Source organism: Populus trichocarpa, chromosome 3 (assembly GCF_000002775.5).
Source record: "Populus trichocarpa isolate Nisqually-1 chromosome 3, P.trichocarpa_v4.1, whole genome shotgun sequence".
Classification (NCBI taxonomy): Eukaryota; Viridiplantae; Streptophyta; class Magnoliopsida; order Malpighiales; family Salicaceae; genus Populus; species Populus trichocarpa.
This window is the reverse complement of record NC_037287.2, coordinates 4,277,286-4,298,765: the sequence shown is the minus strand read 5'-3', so window position 1 is coordinate 4,298,765 and position 21,480 is coordinate 4,277,286. Positions and strand designations below refer to the sequence as shown.

The 21,480-nt window shown below is 32.2% G+C and overlaps 1 protein-coding gene across 1 annotated transcript; it reads right to left on the bottom strand.

Annotated features, from left to right (window-relative positions):
* Positions 1–3,730: 3,730 nt before the first annotated feature.
* Positions 3,731–10,863, bottom strand: LOC18096747 (beta-galactosidase 1). Its single transcript, XM_024597494.2, has 19 exons — positions 10,406–10,863; positions 10,166–10,261; positions 9,952–10,064; positions 9,769–9,835; positions 9,560–9,652; positions 9,246–9,389; positions 8,749–8,837; positions 8,524–8,629; positions 8,356–8,443; positions 7,529–7,647; positions 7,279–7,443; positions 7,005–7,183; positions 6,715–6,824; positions 6,136–6,245; positions 5,918–6,028; positions 5,727–5,837; positions 5,057–5,262; positions 4,639–4,975; positions 3,731–4,341 (listed from the first exon to the last, which is right to left on the bottom strand). The coding sequence occupies exons 1-19, from the start codon at positions 10,589–10,591 to the stop codon at positions 4,231–4,233; spliced, it is 2,541 nt and encodes an 846-aa protein (XP_024453262.2). The 5' UTR covers positions 10,592–10,863; the 3' UTR covers positions 3,731–4,230.
* Positions 10,864–21,480: the final 10,617 nt, after the last annotated feature.

Sequence of the window (21,480 nt, the reverse complement as noted above, 5' to 3'; positions counted from 1 at the left end):
TTAATGTTTAGTTAATAAATACTAAAGTTATGGAAAAATATGCTAAGTATGATGTTGTTATGGATTAAGATGTTTCAGGGTAGTTCACTGGGTTTGTTGAAGTTATAAGTATGATATTTGAGCTTAGGAACAATGAAAATGATTAATAAAACAATATTTATGCCTAAAAGAATGTAATTCTGGCTTGCTGTAGATAATAGGTTTTGATTGTTGTTTTTGAAGTTTCTTGTTATTTCTAATGTTTCAAATAAGTTGTGTGTAGCATGTCTAAACTATGGTTACAATGCTTAAGTCCCTTTTTCTAGTTTTATGCTTGTTTATGGGTTTAGGCTTTTTTGAGCAATTTTTAGGTTTTTTTTGGGATCTAGGTTTGAAAGTTCTTGGCTTTAAAATTAGATTTTTCATATACTAATTTTTTTTAGCTTGATTCATGTATCTTGACCAAAACTTAGACTTATATATAATGTTTCTCTATCATTTTCTTGTGTATTAAATGCTTGTTTTGGATCATTCGATCATTTGAAGTTTTCAAATGTTGGGTTTAGGTTTTTTATTGTCAGGTTTGAATTGCTCATATCAGAGTTTATCATGTCGTTTAATCCATGATTAGACTTTAGTTTTTTATATTATATTTTTATGCCTTTCGTTTAACATAATTTAGTTTGTGATAATACTTCGATTTCTAGGTTCATGAGAGTGTTCTTCGTGTTCTTGATGATATTCAAACAAAAACCTCTCTTTGATCTTCATTCTTTCTTTTCTAAACATGGATCTTTTTATGGGCCTTTGAATTTTGGGTCGGGAAGCCCAACCCATGTGGTTGGGTTGAGTCCATTAGGTTAAGGGCATGTTTGTTTAGTTTGAGATTTTTCAAAGGGACAAATGCATTTTTTTTTCTTAAAGTGAGTTTTCCAAATACTGTCTTAAGATAATTTTTATATCTCTGATTTTTAGCTAATGATGTGTTTGGCAAACACGTCCTATCAATTTCCCAACAATGTTTCTTTTTCCTTCTTTTTAGTGTTTGCCAAACAAACTTCAAATGATTTCCAAAAATTCTAAAAGAAATTCAAGGACCATTTTAAAATTATTTGTAGTTCCCTCGCATGTTTTTCAACCATTTCGTTTAATATTTGGACTTTAAACTTATACTATAAGATACTGACCTGGTATTAAATAAACATGTTTTTTTTTTAATTTTAGAAAAATACAAAAAAAAACCCTTATTCAAAAAATACAAAATATGTTTTTTTTTTAATTCTAAAAATATGTGCATATGACTAAATTCTAAAAATTTTCATGCATATTTTATAAAAATAAAAATTGCTTTTTATCTTACTTTGAAAAATAAAATAAAAATCATTTAATGGGTATCAATATCATAATAAGTTTGTGGTTATCCATTAGTATTTGGATAAAATTTAAAAAACACCATAAAAATCAATTTATCTAATTAATATTTAAGGTATGAATTTTACAATATAATGCATATTCTAGGTATTAAATTAAATGAATTGACAAAAAAAATCTTATGAATTAATTATAGACTTTAATATTTGAAAATATAAAATTACACTGTAAAATATATCTCAAGTATTAAAGATACAAAAATAGAAATAAATACACCATTATGATTTGAGTTTGAGAATGATTAGGTTTTAGCCAGATAAGACAAAGGTCTCCTTACTTAAATGGATTTGTTTTGAACTTTAAACAGACTAACAAATAGAAATATGACATGAGAAAAAACAATCAATCAATAATGCAGTTTATCAATGATATTGTGCACTGAGAGTAATGCATTTTTTTTATATATAATCAGGCTTCTTATCCAAACTCTTATAAACCAGTAAATTTTCTAATATATATAATATTAGATTATGACTCTTTAACCCTTTAAATCATAATTTTATGATCAATCACAAAACATCTATACCGTTTTAACCAGGAGAAAGATCCTGCTATTCGATATTTTGTGCACGCTTGCTAACGAAAAAAAAAAATCTATTTTTCTAGATGCACAAAAATTGCCAGTTATTTGAGTTTCTTCATTTCCGCTATAATTGTTGATTGGTTTTCACCAACAAATTTTCATTCAACTTTCCAAGAATGTCAACTTGCCATCTCAGTCGTCAGAAAATGTTGCCATTTAGTTCGGTATAATTAATTTCCCTTTTCCTGTTCATAGTCTTTTCGCCCTCTCTCCCATTGATATGTGCTGCGTGCTTGCTGTAAATCACAAATACCTTAGGTTTCATTTAATTTGCACTTGCTACTGTCATTCATGTGTTCCCACAGCTGTTTTTTTTTTTTTTTAAGTTTATTATAGATATTTGGATCAGCTTGTGTGCATCTCGATTAATCCCACGACAATTTTAGAATATGGTGTTGTGGCTGACATCAATCGTGTCGATCTTTCACCTATCAAGGCTTGAATCGCTTCGCTCCCTAATGGTATGCAAGCTTGCTGTGCTGTTATGGTGATTGTTTTTTTAAATAGAAATTGTCTTTTCCATCACAAGCTCAATACAGAGAGACCATATCACCAATTTGTTCTAGCCATTTGTTACATTGACCTTCTAAGCTGAGCTAATTTGATTAAAAGGCTGCCGTGAATTCGAGGCACAGTTTGTGGCCAGCAACAGTTGCCTTTTATAGTTCTTAACCGTGCAACAAAACTTTATCCTTGGCTCCCTCTAAATGTAAGCACATATTTAAAAAAAAAATAGTTTTATAATTGATTTCATTTTATTTTTTATAAAAAAATATTTTGATATTAAATTGGTGTTTGATTTTACAATCATCTATTTTTGTTATCATATAGTTAAATAAAAAATAATTTTTAAAACATATAGTATAATCTCAATAGAGTCTGTAACTCGGTTCACAAGTTTGGCATGATAATCAAGGTTATCTGATTCACAGGTTTGATGGGTTTACCCACCAACTGGACATGTTTTTTTTTTTAATCTTTTTTTTAATTATTATCTTTTTTATTTCGTACTTTAATATTGAATTGATTAGGAAATAGATTGCATGATTTATTTTTGTTTGATTTCTATAGGGTTATCACAGTTTTAAATAAATATTTATTTTAAAGTTGGTGTTTAATTTTAGAAGCATCTATTTTTATTATATAATTAAATAAATAAAAAGTGTATAAAAAAGTGTTTAAACTTTATAGATTCCATAACTCAGGTCGCAGGGGAACCGAAGTTGATCTGATATGTTATTGTCTCGATATTTTTTTAAAAATTATCATTTTAAATTTTTTTAAAAAATCAAGCCATTTTTTTCAGTTATCTAAGTTACCTTTGAACCTGTAAAATCAATCAATTTAAATTAAAACAACTCCTATAAAATTTAATTACAAAACTTGAGTTAGGTAAAAAATTAAAAATAAAAGTTTTAGAATTAACCAGATTTAATGAGGATGTCAACAACAAATTATTCTTGATCTTAACATTTTTTTTATTATATTTTTATATATATATTTTTAAAAAATTGATATAACTATGACAAAACACAAGCCAATAAACTAGTATTAACTAAATTATCATAGGGCTCCTAGCTAGATAGTGAAGGGCATCCCGGCAAGCAAAAAGGGGCAGCCTAGGATTTCTTAATCATGGAAATTGATTTTCTTTTTTAACACAAGCAATTGGTGCAAGTAAAATACAAATGACATCAAATGTACTGAAGGGCCAACACTTATTGAATGGCATAGGAGTAATTTGGGAAGTTTGGTATCATTTCTTTAACTTAGAAACTTTCTTACAAGAACAAAGCAACAAAGGAAGTGGTTCCCAGGAAGTTTACATTGAATAAAAAATATAAGATCACAGGAAACCAGAGGCTTTCCATACTCTAAAAACTACCAAATTTGCACATGGACTCGTTTAGTTTTTCATCTCAATGTGCTTCTACCGAACCCACTCCCTTCACTTGTTTGCTGCATATACAGGGCACCAACAATAAACACTGGCTCCGCCTATATAAAAAAGCTTATCTGCAATCATTTGCACAATCTATATGGCTATCGACCAGATGGCGTGCTGTATATTTGTACAACTTCACCCTGGAAAAGCCAGAACAAATGTTTGTAGTGCTCTTGGTTGAGAAGCTTTTAATTTAACCATAAAATAGTATACCGAAGATGCTGTATTGGAGGGTGAGAAAATCAAAATCCAGAATCTTCTTTATTTCATTTACTTCAGCCGTTGTAGCTCATCAGCTGCAAATGGCCTCTACTGCTAGTTTCTTCATGACATTCAGGCAAGGATCTCCCCCAAACATTTCAGGTGCTACAGTCACCGAGCATGAATTCTGCCCAACACAAAGCTGCAAGAACAAAGTCTGCGTCAGTGTTTGCGATTTGGAAAAAATGGATAAACTGAAAGTTCTGGTTTTACTCTGTATGATAGATTATCAGTAAATCTAAATGAGAAGCTATTCGGTCTGGACTGCTTTTCTAGAAAGGAAAAAAAATTTTAAAAATTGGACAGTGCTAAGAAATAGGTCTCTTGAATTTAAATTACCAACGAATTGTAAAACAGCATTTTCATAGCTGTCACTGGTAAAATGATTAGTTTTCCTTGAGGAGAAAAGGGATGGCAAGACAAATGCAAGACTACATACATTGTTAAAAGCATCATAAGAGTGGAAGGCATGACAGCTTCCCTGGCGATAGCTACCACAAACCCCTTCTGGTGTCCCAAAGCTGGCAAACTTGATTGATCTGATTTTCTGTCCAGGGCCACATGACAGATGAGCTTTAGGCCTCAGTGGCTTATTGACTTTACCAGATGCTTGCATCTGATAATTCATCAAAGTTGGCTGCCACTCATAAATATCAGCGCACACACTGTCTACATCTCTTCTAACCAAAGAAATCCCATTTGGATCTCCACCCCATTCTTCAAACACAACCAGCAAGTTCCCTGTTGGCTTTAGCCATGACTGAGGGACATGATACCTGAAAAATTACAAATCATTTGTTCGTTACATGAATGACTCCAAGAGTCCAAAAAGAAAAGTCAAGTTTTTTTCTATTTACCATCTCTGGGAAGCCTCGCCACAATTAGTTGAGCATTTCTTTTCATTATAAGTTCCAATATAACTACAGTCCCCACATGTTCCAGATGCTTTATAAGCAGGCCAGTGACGTCCAACATGTTGTCCATTTATCCATATCTGGCCTTTTCCCATGCTGCCCATATCCAATGCCAAAGGGGAATTCCCAGCAGGAGCGTTGAAAGTAGTCTGGAAACAAACATGACAGAAAGATGTCAATTCTAGACCTGTCAGATCTAGATGAGGTCTGCTTTGAGCAGTCCTTGGAACCACAATCTACCAAGCATATGTAACCCATAGAAACATGTTATACTGTACGTTGCTAATTAAACATGTGCTCCATCATTGAATTTTTTTGGTTGAAAATGGACAAAGCATGTTCTGGGAGTTGCAACTCAGCCCCACAATGGTAGAAGAAGACGCATGTTTTCGGGTCACAACTTCCAACAAAAAACCAGAGTATTTTTTTAAAGAGGGACATGTATTTGTTATCATCTAAACACAAGTTTTGCCTTCTTTGTTTCCAATAAAAAATACTTTCTTTTCAAGGACAAGGAACGCGATTGATAGTTTAATGCAACACCAAGTAACACATTCTTTCGAGACTTCAATTTATTATCAATGTTCTTTTGATTGAAGTTTAAGATACTCACTTTATACCATGACAGTGGCTGTCTTTGGGCCACCAAAGATCCCTCTGCCCACTCAACCGAGGAACTCCCACTGATTGAATGGAGACCCAATGCTTCCCCATGAAGACCAATCTGATTGAAAAATGCAAACAAATGAATCTTTTGCATGCAGGGAAGACAAGCGACAACAGGGAAAATGTTCGAAGACAAACCTTGTAAGACCACTTCTGCCAGGACAAGTCCCTTCTTCCCTCATTGAGACCATTCAACGTCACAGGTCCAAGAATACCAGCATTCCATGTCTCAAAGTGTGGGCCAACATTCTGTCCCCAAAAGTAACATGATGAAAAGCAATGTTAAATGCAAATTACTATGGACACTTTTGAGCACCAAATTTCCATGTGCTGAGAGTGGGAAAGTAAGAACAAACCGGGAGACCAACAGCAATGCTGAGAAGAGAAATTTTGTTGACGCCAGCTCTCAACTTTACACCTTGAGTAAATGTCAACTTTGGGAAGTCTAAACTTCCATAGGCGGTCCCTGCTCAAGATAAAGAAAATGCATGCTAAGAGACAGGAAGCATGGAGCAATATGCCGTGAATATTCACCATGAACTCAAGTAGTTATTTTAGGTTGTGCTTGAAACAAGACCGAGATTGACATATCAACTTATCGAGGTTTATGATCACTATCATATTGATCATTAAAAAAAAAAAAAAACTTAATCAACGTTCCACCAAATGGTTGAATGCAATGTGGCACTTCTCTCTAGCACAGGCAAATATCACTTGGCTTGTATGGAGGAGAAGACCCATTCAGTCAAAGTGGCATGGACAGGCATTATAAGTCAATTCATTGACCCATTCAGTTAAAGTAGCTTGACCAAACATTATAAATAAATTTATCAGCTTTTCACGTCTCTGTAATATCCTCCAACCAACAGTATGAAAATCTGTAATATATATATTTGGTCAAGGAACACCCTAAAATTAACAGAACAGAAACCTACCTGATAGTTGACCATTGATGAAAACATGTAAAGCGTGCCCAGCTGATAGAACACCAAGAACAGGATATTTTCCACTCCTCAGAAAGCCTTCGCTGGGGTCGATATGAACGCTGGAAATATCAAGAGAACATGGAAAGAAGAGTGAGAATATAAGTACTAGAATAAAGACAACCAGAAAATCATCCCGTGAGTAAAATACAAAAAAAGAAAGGAAGAAAAAGGAAAAGAAAAGGTGAATTGAGAAGGAGAGAGAAAAAGCAAAAGATCTTGCCAGGTTATAAAATACTCACTCTGTCATGTACCACAAATAGTCTGAAACATCTCTAGTTGTATTTATTTGCTCCAGCAACCCAACCATAGTGAATGTGCTATCACCACTTGCAGACGGCTCTTCATTATATGCTTGCCAAGAGAACCCTCCATGCATAGGAACAGGGGTCATCTTCATCCTTGCACTTTGAGCTCCAACCTGTAAGTGAATTTTGGTACAAATGTTGCAATCAGAATATTATGTAAAAGACTGGAACTAGAAATTTCTCAATTTTTTTTTATAGAAATTCTAACCCTTGCAGTGTTGTAAACAGTGTTCTTGCAATCTGGAAGAATGCTGATGGACCATGGAGGCAGGTTATAATGCATATTCCTAAATGACACCTTTGCAAATGATCTCTGATGGTAATTTGCAAGGAATGCTGCACAACCTCCGGCCTTATAATTGAATACATGAGCCTGTATATTAATAACAAAATTAAGGATAATCCAATAATACTATGGAACGAGCAATGTTTCATACAAAACAGAAGGTAAGTTTGACCTCTTGGTAATTTCCAAGTGGTATCACAGTTGCATCTCCAGATACTAAAGCGGGTTCACACAGCTTAATTGCCCGATGCAAATCTTTCAAATGGCCCCATTTAGGCTGCCTTAACAGTCCTGCGAAAGCAAAGGAGTGGCAGTACTTTAGATTTATGGAAACCATATTAATAATGCATATCAGATCTTGACCAACAAAACAGGTTGGAGAAACTTTTAATGACAAGATATTGCTGAAAAAGGTAAAATTGTTTCAAGGTTTTGTTAACAACAGCATTTTGAAACTATAGAAACAATAATAAAGCATGCTTCCATAATATTAAAAGACAATAAATATGGTTTGACTTCAGGAATGACCCACTATAGCATGGGATATGTTCGAAACCAAAACTTTTGTCAGGTGCGATGTTAGAACTGTTTCGAGACATCAAGGAAAATGACATCTAGGACCAATATTCTTAAAGAATAGCTAAAATAACTGATAGAACATCATTGTCTGGGTAGCGTTTTAATTACAATATGTCAATCATCATCGCACCACATGTCAAATGACAAAATCAGCAGCCAGAGATAACCACTTGACCAGAAAGAAAAATTTTGAGCTACCGAGCTGCACTTTATGGTGTCAGAGAAACATGCATTCCACAGTTGTCAAATATGGTTTTTACTTTCTAGGATACCATCTGCTACTATAACTACCTTCTCTTAGTTTTTCCATAACGCGTAGAACGCATGAACAAGTTTATGCAAACTTATATCAAATGATAGGTAAAGAATGTCAAGGATAAGGAAACATCACTTTTCAACAAAAGAGTCCTATGTGCATACCATATTCATCAAGAGGAGCATCATAATCGTAACTTGTTGCAATGAAAGGACCACCAGCAGTTCGGCCAAAATTTGTCCCTCCATGATACTGAAATCACGTAACAAGCATATAAAACTCGGTTGTATTCAACTTGGGAGCAACTCACTCAAGTTTCCAAAACAACTTACCATATAATAGTTTATGAATGACCCCCCCTTCTGTATGAACCTTGCAACCGAAAATGCCATGTCTTCAGCCGGTCGGTGAGGAACTGGGCCACCAAATTGGGTAAACCTGTATGCAAAATAAGAGACGATGGAAGATCAGCAGGCAAATGCTGGTGTATTCTTATAAACCTGTAGAATTCGGGGGTGATAAAAAATGATGGTTGAGGCAAGAAGCAAGCAATTTACCAGCCAGTCCAAGCTTCAGTCCACATCTTTGGTTTGTAAGCTTTGTTTGGAGAGAAGTAATCACAGTAGAAACCATTGCAGGTGTTGATCTTTTCAAGACAACAGACAAATAAAATGCTTTAGAGGCATTCGAACACACATGTCGAAAAAATAAATTGCCCCCCACGATAATTCAATGTTAAGACCATTCGATTCTGACAGATGAAAGGTTCGATTGGACACATTTTATTCCAAATAACTGGACTAAGAATACATCTTTCATCAACAGCCACTAAGTACGGATTTTGATATGGGTTGTGAGTATAAATGAAAAGGAAAAATGGTCATCGATAAATCATCTCAAATCAAAGACCAAAGAAATTTAAAAAAAAAAAATGGGGGAAACACAATTAAATGGTAACCCCACTAAGAGAGTAGGAAACACGAGGAACTTGACAAGCGAAAGGCAAAAAGATGCTGCTAAACGGTAAAAGAAAAAAGATAAGCAGAGAGCTTACAATAGGATCTGGGGCATCATCTTGCTTGCACATGACCCATGGGACACCAGTACGGAGACCTACAGCCATTTCTGCAGCCCATTTGGTGTAAGCTTTACCAGGTGAACCAATTTCATACTCCATGGGTCCATATTCATTCTCAATCTGTCACAGATATTGATAGGGAAAGGAAAATGTTTGTCTTAGTTAAGTACCTTATTCTATCAAATGAACGACGAAATAAAGAATTTATATGGAGTTTATAATGAATTGAAAAATATACAACACCGTATTGGATGAAGAGAAAACCAATAAGATTGGAGGAATATGGCTACCTGGGAGAGAATTATTGGACCACCTTGAGTCTCAAATAACCTTTCTGCTTTCATCATGTTAACAATCTTTGTTGTGAACTTCTGCATTTGAGCCTTCATTGTTGCAAATTTAAAATCCAAGATTAATTATATAAAGAGAAAAGAAAAGAAAAGAAGGCAAATCAGTACAACAAGAAAAAAAGCAAAGTTAACATTAAGAACAGCCTTACCTTGAAAGGGCCATTGTCTGTTCTGAAATTGATGCCTGGAATGTACTTGAGCCAAACTGGGAAACCCCTGAAAATCAAAGCAGAACATTTTGCTCAAATTTGCAAAACTTCAAAACTATCTCAGTTTTTTACTTCTGTTAATGGAAAGTGCAACCTGTTCAACTTTAGATATAGATTTATTACCCAAAGTTCCACTCAGCACAGATATAAGGTCCAATCCTGAGATGAACATAAAGGCCTGCTTCCTTCGCCAGCTTAACAAACTTGACCAGATCATAGTTCCCCTCAAAATAATACTGCAAAGAGCCAGAAAGTAGATTAGGATATTACTCGCCTTGCTCCATTAACTTGAATATAACCAAAAAAAAAAATGGTTGTTCCTTTTTTTTGCAATTACCTTTCCTGGTGAAGGTTCATGCCCATTCCAAAAAACATATGTCTGAATAACATCCAGTCCTCCTTCTTTTGCCTTCTGAATAAGATCTGGCCACATCTGCCATATCCCCACAAAAAAAAATCCCAGTCAAATAAGAACTAAAGGACACAAACCTGGAGCGCATTTAGAGGTGCCCATTTCAAGAAAGAGCTTCAAAAGGAGCAGTAAAACGAAGAACATGAAGTGCATTTGGGAAAATACCTCAGGGGAACTTCTTGGGTAGTGAATGGATCCAGAAATAAGAATCCTTCTTTGGCCATTAATGGTGATGGCCTTAGAGTCATAAGACACAGAGGCAGTGACAGAACAGGCCAAAGAACTCACCAAAAACAATAAAACCAGCAACGCATTACTGCTATTGCACATTGATGTCTTCTTCAAAGCCATTGAGCAATGAGCATGAGAAGAAGAGATGACAACTTTCAAAACAATGGCCTTTCTTTGCTTTGGCTTTCTCTCTCTTTATTTTTGCTTTCTCTCTGCGCACACTTTATTCTTTCTTCACAAAGAGAGAAATAAGAAAACAGCTGGATTGGTTTATTGGGTGCTGTTGCTTTGGCTTAGGGACAACAAATGTAGATTAGCAGCAGCTGTTGTTTAGCTTTTTAGTTAATGAGTAGACGAGTAGAAGAATAGTAGTGGGTCTGCGGCATAAAAATGGAGGTGCTTTGCAGCTGCTTTTAAACACCGAGGAGGGGGGGTGGGTTTCAACTTTCACAGGATGGTGGGCCCCTTTTCCAGGACTCTGGGACCCACCTTTTCGGCACTCCATTTTCTCTCTTTATTTTCCAACCTAGACTTCGTAATTTGTACTAGTACATGCATCTCCTTCCTCCCTTTAATCTTAACGAGTTATACGTAATTTGTTATTACAGTTATTTTTTAAAATAATTTTTATTTAAAATTATATTGAAAGAATTTTTTATTTTTTAAAATTATTTTTAACTCAAAATAATCTAAAAATATTAAATAAAAAAAATTATAAAAAGTAGGATGCCATGACTGGAAAATAAAAAATAAATATTGCATTTTATCATTATTAACTATTAATAAATAGGAGATGAATAATAAAGCCCTGTTTGGCTGGTTCTCTAAAAATGTTCCTGTTTTTTCTTGGGCCTTGGAGAACACAAAGATTCTTAGCAGTTAGCATGATCCCTTCACGGTCGGCTCCTACTTTATTGTCTATTTATATTTTTTTTTAATTTTTAATGTTTTGTTTTCTTGTGTATCAAACTCACGCGTCATAGCAGCGCGCGTGTGAGGATGCGTGTTATAGCAATGTGAAACCATGAAATTAGAAGGAAAAAAAATACCTCGTGTTAGGAAACTTGTACGGAATTTCACTGATTATCTTTTTCTTATTCCGTATCATAACCAACAATTCTTTTTTTAGTAAATAATCATCCCAAATAGCATCAAGCAGGATTCATATTATGGAGAGCAATCTTTTCCCATCCTTTACTTTCCGTTTGTTTTTGTATTTTTTAAAAAAATATAATTTTTATTTTTATTTTTTTTACTTCAAATTAATATTTTTTTAACTTTTTCAAATCATTTTGATGCACTAATATCAAAAATAATTTTTTTTTAAATAAAAAAAAATATTAGTTTAACGTATTTCCAAACAAAAAACATTTTAGAAAGCAACCAAAACCATACTTTCAAACATCATCTAAGCTTCACTTGTCCTGGTCATAGTTTTGAAACCCGGCCCGGCCCGGCGAGTCAATCCGGGACTGGAACCAGACCGGGTTGAAGAAAAAATAGGGTAAGGAAAAACCCGATGTGACCCGGTTGACCCGGTGACCCGGCAAGACCAGGTCAAAAACTCGGTTGCAACCCGTTGACTTTTGTTTTTTTACTAAACCGACGACGTTTTAATTTTAAAAAAAAAATTGACCTGGCCAACCCGGTCAAAACCCGGAACCCGAGCCTTGAACCGGGCCGGCCACCGGGCCGGATCTAAAAACTATGGTTCTGGTGTTTGAATTTGAAATTTTCCAAATTACCCTTCAAATTTTAGTCTATGGACTTGATTTGGATAAAATTTGAGTAGGAGTACGGGTAGAAGGGTCAATCTAAATATTAAAAAAAATAAAATTAAAAAAATAGAATTTATGATTTTTGCTTTGTGGGTGAAAAAAAAATAAAAATAAAAGAATTATCCCATTAGATTTATAGTAGGATACAAATGGAGGCAAGAAGTATCTTACACTTCCGGTTAATGCGGGTGAGGTGGCAAGTTTAATGTCAAAGGTAAAGTAAATGATTGAATTGGCATTTGTATCACGGGAGGGTCGGTTTTCTAATTACACGGCTTGGAAGTTCGAAGACCACAACGAGGTTCATTGTTCACTAACGAACGAGATTCTCGAATCCTAGAAATACAATAAATTAATCCTCAAATTATGTCCAAATCCAAATATATTTTATACTCTATTTTATGTTTTTTTTTCTCTACCTTTTTTTATGCCATTTCTTTGCAGGTTCGTTGTGCTACAATAAAAATAAAAATAAAAAACCTCATGGGGGCATTTGTTGCGCTACAGTCAAGATTTAACTCCTAAAAATAAATATATCTTGTAGAAGAAAAGATTCGTGTGTCGAGAGAGAGGGGGGGGGGGATTTTTAAAGATTGTGAGAGGCGGCTTGTGCTAATTTTCTAAATGTCTAACCACTCATTGTTATAGGATCTTATTTATTGAAAAAAAATTAAAAACTTTGAATTTTAATCTTACAAGTTCTTATGTCACCTTAATTTCCTGACTGTATAGTCATTAATGTAGATGAGGATCAATAAGACTCTCATTTTAGCTTATTTCAAAATTAAAAAATTAAATGTTTCTCTAGGTTATGTATTCTAAATCTGTTTTTCTTAATCTTTTTATATAAAACTAATTTTTATTATCTTATTTTTTAATGAATATGTAATGATAGTGATGGAGTCTGGTTTTATCTGGTGGATTTAAAGGTCAGGCGTAAGCCTCAGATAAAGTCATTAATCTACTAGTTATAACAACCTGACTCACCCTTTCATGGTGAAAGCGCAGGTAGATCATCTTCGTTACTTGTAAAATGTCCTCTTTTATCTATTTAAGAACTCTCTGATGATTAAATTAATGTTAGTTAAGATTGATCAATCCTTGTAACCAGAGAGAACAATTGAAGTTGGCACAATCATCTATGTTTCCTCATTTTATAGCCCTTAGGTGTTTCTCTTTCTTGTAAGGAAAGGTTGACATGTCCTATTAGAATAAAATATCTTTGATTTACAGTCCTATCAGGATAAAAATATATTTGATCCATCAAGACAGGTTTGGGCTCAGCGCTTGGTTGCGCCTAAACGATAGGTTTAGCGACTTGCTAGACCCGCAAGCGTTTAGCCTCAACGCTTGGTTGAGCCTAGGAATGATGGTTATGGCAACTCACCACACCCACAGGCATCTGGGCTCAGTGCTTGGCTAAGCCCAGGAACGATAGGTCTAGTAACTCACAAAACTCACAGAAGTATGAGCTCAACACTTGACTAAACCCAGGAATGATGGGTTTGGCAATTCACTAGACCCCACAAGCATCTAGGTTCGGTGCTTGGTTGAGCCCATGGTTGAAGGGTCTTAACCTTCTCATGGGCAGCCTTTTGGAGAGAAGTTTCAAACAAACAAAAAGCAATAAATGTTGATCCATCAGTGGCACCCTAAGTATTTGGGTATTATACGCGAAGATTTTGAAAAAATCATTTGTTTGTAACAGGTGAAACCCTTTTTATCTTTCCCATAAAGTCTTTATATGTCCCTCATAGCATTGTTAGGATCCTCAAGTCCAGTTGGCTTCTTTCCACGAGTAGAAAGTTAATGTTAGGGAACGAAACAACGACTAGCACTCAATGTAGCATTTGAGTAGCCTTTTCGAGATATGTGATGACACAAAAGGTTTTCATTTGATAATGGGGATATAGGTTTTTTTTTCTTTATAACCCTAGTCATTCTTACGTTTATCTTTCATTTACTTTTACTCCATTTGATATATAAAAAGAGACAAAATTACTCTCGTTGACAAGTCCTTAAGTCTTATCTTTCTTGACCTGAGAAAAAACATGTACGAATCATTCTTAAAAACTTTCTAAATGATCTTTTTTTCAACCACAATTAATGGAGCCAAAAAAACACCAAGCCTAGTTCAAGAAAGAGAAGTGCTCCAGCTCTTGACGAGGAGTTCAGGTTTCAACCTGAACATGGAAAGGGCGACACGGAACGTGGGTGCCTTATATTAGGCCCCGGTGTTCAGAGGGATACCATACTGGCGTTGTTCTCTTGTGGAGAAGAGAGAAGATTCTCGTAGGGGTTTATTAACTTTTCCTATTTAGAGATGCTCAAGATAGGAGGGTCTGTAGTTTATATGATTTAGTTTAACATGACACTCTTTATGTTTGTCTTGTTAACACTCAAGATTAAATTGCAAATTTAATAACCAAATTCTTATCCAAGCAAAACATGGATTTTCTATGTACCAAGATTGGTCTTCCTGATGGAAGCACAATCTTGCGGAGATGTACAAGAGCATATTGTAAGAATCAAGGCCAAACCAATTAGCATACAATTATGTTGTTAATTCTAACTTGCAATTATGCCATTTCTTGTAACTGATGGATATTCATAACAGTTGTTTGCACATAGTTGTAATTTTGTAAATGATGCAAGATTATAGCCCAGCAATATGCATTTCCTAAACAAAATCATCTTTTACTTGTGTAGTCTTTTATGTTTTATGGCATTGGCATCATCTTTTACTTGTAGTTCTTTTTTTACATGTAAAAAAAAAAAGACTTGAATTATAATTTTACAAATTCCTATTTCACCCTCATCTATACTTTTTTGGATTAACCCTTTTGTTTTTACATTTCAAAAACACTTTTGAAAAAAATTGTAATATTTTTTATTTTTTTCTTTGTTTCAAATTAATTTTTTTTTGTATTTTTAGATCATTCTGATGCGCTGATGTCAAAAATAATTTTTTTTTAAAAAAACATTATTTTAATACATTTTCGAGTGAAAAACACTTTGAAAAGCAACCGCAACTACACTTCTCTTCCTTTAGTTTATTTCAAAATCAAGAAATTATATGGTTCTCAATATTATAGAATTTAACCCCGTTTTTCTTATTTTTTTTTATTTAAGATCAGTCTCCATTATATATTTTTGGATGAATATCTAATGATATTTAGATTTTATTTTATTTTAAAATGGTGATATATTTTCAATTTGAGATGTTGAAAAATTTCCCTCTTCTCTTAAAGACAGGAAAAAAAAAAAAAAACATATATTGCTGTAAGTACTCCAAACCATATATCTCATCCTCGCATGTTCCTTCCACCAGCGTCAAAACATCAATTTTGTTAAAGCAAATAATCGTGATCGCATTAAAAAGGTTCTTGTTGCTTTCACTTGCATGGAACCTCTCATTTGATTCCTTGTGGCAGTTGACAAGTCACTAATCGTGATTAATGTATAGTGCTCGGAGTTCTCAAAGTATTTTTTTATTAGAAATGAAGTTGATTTATTTTTTATTTTTTATTTATTTTTAAAAAATCAATTCTTGAGATGCCTTTTCAAGCATAAAAAGTGGTTACACCACTTTCAAGTAAGACATCAAAACAAGCACTAATAAATTGTTTTGAAAACATTTATAGTAATCACTTCACTACTTTTATTTATATAAAAAGAAAAGAGAAAAGAAATCCCAATATATATATATCTCTGCGAACCAAAAGCATGCACGTTGTCGCCTTCTAGTGGGCAAAAAGAGAAACGAAGAAGCTTTCACATTCAGAAATCAAAAGGGAATTTGATGGTTTGCTTGCCGGGGAGAGAAAGAGAAAGGAGAAAAAAGGCAGCCAAAGAGCAAGTGGTTAGAAATTTGCAGCACTAGGCGTCTAAATTCTAAACTAAGCAAGCAAGATAAGCTAAGCAAGCATGCACTTGCTCCTCCCCCCCACTTCAACCAGCATCATTACACACACCAGCCTCCTCTAAATCATAATAATCTCAACTAGAATTGAACTTGTTGCATGCATTATGATCTGGGCATAGATCTCCATCTTAAAAAGAAAGTTTGGTTGTTTGAAATTAGAAGCATTATACATCAAAACACAATGACTCTCTTCTCCTTTTGTTTTTTTTTTTTTTCAGGCTATGAATTCAAACTTCACTTATACAACAGAGTTGAAACCCGACCCAAGGTTTGGGTTACAGGTTTTGTCCGGGTCACTCGGGTCAATCTAATTTTTTTATAAATCAAAACGACATCGTTTTGATAAAAAAACAAAAAAATAGTCAACAGGTTACAACCGGGTTTTGCCGGGTCAACCGGCCGGGTCACACCGAGTTGTGACTTCCTCTATTTTTTCTTAAATCTGGCCAGGTTCCAGCCCCAGGTTTTGTTTCTTCTTTTTTAGTCTCTTTGTTTTTGTTGGAGCAGACCAGCTTTTTTCTCTTTTTTTCTAACGTTTTTGTATTTTGTTTCTACTATTAGTTTTATTGCCTTTTTCATATATTTTTTATGATTATCCAAGAAAACAATGACTCTCTTATCTTTTCTTTTTTCCCTTGTCAAAGCACAAGTTAGTGTTAGTGATTAAAGGATATAAAATGCAATAAGTGAATACAAATCTTGCAAGGAAGAGGCTCAATGATCAACTCGTCATTGTCTGCCTCTCATGATCCCAGCCAACTCTTGAAGTGTTGCCTAACACAACAAGCGTTATCCTTGAAAAAAATTATAATATATTACTCGGAGACGTTTCGTCCTACGTGCGAAGAGAGAATAATTTGACACATAAAAAATAATAATATATAGTTTTACATCAAAACATTGACAGTAGCATTTTATTTTGCAATATATACTTGTGGTCAAGAAGAGTTAAAAAGTAGTTGTTATTTAAATCTTTTTCTTCCTCTCATGTTAGTTTCTCTATTAAGTCAAAATTCAGAAGAAATCTAGAAAACATTGTGTATTGGATTGGACATTGATTTTTTTATTTATTTAGTCATTGAGTTTTTTTTTCAAATTTATTATTTAAATTTGAATTTATTCGAGATTGGATTTGATAATTTCTTTTAAATTATTTTTTTATAGGTTTGTTATGATGTCAAAATAATATCTTGATATTGAGTTAATACTAGATATATTTTTTTTTAAAAAAATAATTTTAATGCTTCCAAGAAAAAAATTGGAAACTAATTTGACTATGAGTAAAGAATGTCGAGTTTCTTTTAATTATTAAAAAAATTGTTTTTGAGGGGAATTATGATATTTTTTCATGATATTAGTAGGAGTTCTTTGTGTTATTCCCTTCATGATTGTTTTTTTATTTTTTATTAAATTTGAATCAAAATTAATTATAATTGGATAAATATTATTATATTTGAGATGTTATTTCATTAAATATCAATTAATTTAATATATTTTTTTCAAATTAGATTCCTGCTTTTTTTTTTTTATGATGTTGACAATCATTTTGTTAATTATTCCATGTGAACATGCTATGTATTTTTTTTTTTTATGTTTGTGGTCATGGATGTTCTATGAAAATAAAGTTATTGATTTTTTTACTAACATTATACATATAATTCTTGACTGAGGTAAAAAAAAAAAATAAACTAACATATTATTTATATATATAATTTTTGACCGAGGTCTAAGTTTTTTTCACATTTACTTTTTTACATAATTTTTTATTTATTTTATTAAACCAGCATATTAAATTTTTATTTACGATTAAAGTTTTTCTTGATGGTGTGAAGCGTATTACTAATATCTATATTTTTCTTTTGTTGTGTTGAAAAAAAACTAGGGGAGAAAAAAAACTGAAAAATTAATTAAACTAAGAAAACAAAAAAAAAATAACTGAAAAAATCGAACCGTGAAAAAAAGCCGATTAAAATTTTAAAAAAATCAACTGGTTCGGTTCGGTTTCGGTTTTATAAGCTTAAAACCGAAAAAACCAAACCGAACCCAAATAAAACAACCTGAAAAAACCGAACTAAACCGAGTCAAACTGAAAAACTAAGCCAAACCGGTTTTTGTCTAAAAAATTCAAAACAAAACCGGTCGGTTTGAACCAGTTTTAATTTTTTTTTAAAAATTTAATTTAATTATTTTTTTAATAAAAACACAAATAAAAAATAATTACTGCTAGAAACAAACTGAGTCCAAGCATTTGACCAGTAAATGAGATTTTGGATCGCTTTAGTTTAGCTTCCCGCCTCCGCTTGGGGTTGCGTGAAGCATTAATTTAGATATATTTAAAACAACATAAAACAGCACAAATATACGGGAAGCACTACACCCTCCTTTTCTTTTTCTTTTTTCTTTTTTTTTTCTTTTTTTTTTCTTTTTGAGATTTGGAATCACTTGTTCTTCAGTTCACCTCTACGCGTCCGTGTAGAGCGTGTCTAAAGTGAAAAAAACACATCAGAATATTTGAGGTTTTCATTTTTTTTTTAAAAGTGAGCGGATAAGGATCAAAATGTGCTAAATTTGAAATAGAAATAACTAGATTCCTGGACATCAATTTTTTTTATATAAAAAAGTATTTAAATATTGTTAATATATTTTTTAATAAAAAAATAATTATGAACCCAAAGCATGGTGCATGTTGGATGATTTTTTAAAAAAATATTGATACAACGATGTAATAAAATTGAAAAAAATTAAATTAGAAATGACAAAAAAATTACTTGAATAAATCCTGGCTAACATACTAGACTTGTAACTTGAGTTATAAGATTGAGTTAACTCCATAGAAAATAAATAAAAAAAATTATAAAACTTAATTTTCAATTATTATTATTAAAAAAATTATAATAATTTTCAAAAAAATTAAAAGGTAAAAACTGAATTAAAAAAAGAACATTGAGTTGGTGGATGGTGAAATTAAAAAAAAAATATATATTCAATTAAAAAATAAAAAAATAAAATTAACAAAGTCAACTTAGGTTAACTTGTCAAGTCTGCGACCCGAGTAAGCCTGATAGATATAACTCCATGAAAGAAAAATTAAAAATATTCAATTTAAAAAGGACAAAAAAATTAATAGAGTCAACCTGGATCAACCTGTCATATTCATGATCTGGATCATGAGATCAGGATGACTGTATAAAAAAAAATAAAAAAAATACGAAACTCAATATTCTTAATATTGAATGATGAAATTGAAAAAAAAATCAATTAGAAAAAAGAGAAAAACAAAACAAATTGAGTTGAGCATGGTTAACATGTTAAATATGTGATTTATGTTATGATATTGAAATAAATTCATAAAAAAGTAAATAAAAAAATTATAAAGCTTCACTTTAAAAGGATCTAATGTTGAAATCAAGAAAAAAAAAACTAAATCCACGAGACTGATATATAACCTAACAAATAAAAAATAAAAAAAATATTGAAGAACAATTCCCAAAACAATCTAATTTTAAAAATTAAAAAAAAACTAAAAAAACAAAACATTATACTTTGTAAGTATAACTATAATAATTTAAACACACCTTTTAATGTTTTTGTTAATAATAATAACAAGAACAACAATTACAATAATAAAAAAATTATAAGAAATGCGCGCATGTTTACTTGATGGCTTCATTGTGTTAAGCAATGATATGGGGGGGGGGGGGGGAGGGAAGGGTAAAGACAACATGTTATGTTGTCCGAAGCACAATCAAGTGGTTCCTCGTAATTATATCGGTGACATTGATTGAAAGGGTTCAGAATCGAAAAAGATTTATTTTCAAATCAATTTATTTATCAATCGGAATTTACTAAAAAACCTGGGCAATTACTACTCTTGTTCACATTTTGGGTATTTTTAGCATTTTTTGAATCTAAATTACCGATAATATTGTACTCATTTTCAAATTAAAATTTAGTGTTTAATATTAATATTTACTTAAATATTAATTACTTTGTCTTCAGGAGCTCATCCAATACAGAATCACAATTTAATTATCAGCTCTATTTTTTTATATTTTTTAATTATGAATCCATTTAATGTGGACCCTCGGTGTTGTTGGCCCTTTCGACCCTCAATTTCTTGAACACCTTAACGAAGCCAGCTCGTATTAGCAGAAAATATAGAGGGCATGGTTTTTTTTTTTTTACTGTATAGTTTACTATGTATTGCTATAATAAAATTATTATTTTATTTGTGGATAGAAAAAATAAAAAGTGGTGAAGCTACTTGGTATTTTTTACATTCTTTATTTGTTATTAAGAGATTATTGAGGGTATATGTTAATTTTTTTATTTTTTTTATAAAATTATGCTTTTATCCTCGAAATCAACAAATTTTAAAACTGATGATTAATGATTTTTTTTTGTCGTTTTAAAAATTTTAAAATAATAAAAATATTTCTTTACCTTGAAGGTTAGAAATTATTGAGCTATTGCCAAGGGTTTTTTTTTCATACAAAGAAAATATATATTTGCCCGTCGAAAAAACAAAAATAAGCTTTGTGTTTAGAGGTGTTTTTGTCTTTTCACACATGTTTATTTATGATTTTCAGGATGACGAGGTGCATTTTAGTGTACTTTTAAGTGTTTATCATGTGTTAGCACATGAGTGACATTCGTGCCCTTTGAACGGCGTGTGAAACACCATCCGATGGTCAAACCTATATTTTCATTGTGTTATTAGAAACAACTTTGTGTTTTTTTTCTCATGGTGTGGTGTATGATGGTAGATGAATAGTGGTTTGTTGCCAAATAATTTTAATCCATATTTTTTAATATTTTATTTTTGTTCTTATCAGATTTTTCTAAATTATTTATTTTTAATTTAATTCCTCAATTACAATTTTCCCATCTTTGTTTTTTTATAGTTTATCCTAATGTATGCAGGAGGCGGCAGCGTGTCTTGAATAAAATAAAGTTTAGTTTCTTTTATTTCTTTCTTTATTTTATTTTATTTTTATAACAAAAATCAAGAAGAAGAAGGGGCCAGTCTCATTAATTTCCAATCAATTCACTATTTTTCTGAGCTGTCGTTGAAAATTGCCATCACCATGTCAATTAAACTTTTGAGCACACACGTCAATTTTCAACTATAATATATATCCTGCATCAATTTTTTTTTTTATTAATATAAATATTCGGATCAATTTATTTTAAAATTAATAATTATATAAGCTTTTAATGACCATCATATTAATAACAACACAAAAATTTATATACCCCCGTTAACTTAAAATTTATTTTAACCCTTAGTCACATCTAATTAACTA

What these genes read in the sequence shown, in the direction of transcription:
- LOC18096747 (XM_024597494.2), bottom strand. Translation starts at nt 10,591, where the DNA reads ATGGCTTTGAAGAAGACATCAATGTGCAATAGCAGTAATGCGTTGCTG. An exon ending in ACCCAAGAAGTTCCCCTGAG is followed by an intron (nt 10,262 to 10,405) that starts GTATTTTCCCAA and finishes GGGATATGGCAG; the next exon opens with ATGTGGCCAGATCTTATTCA. An exon ending in ACTGAAGCTTGGACTGGCTG is followed by an intron (nt 8,630 to 8,748) that starts GTAAATTGCTTG and finishes TTTTGCATACAG; the next exon opens with GTTTACCCAATTTGGTGGCC.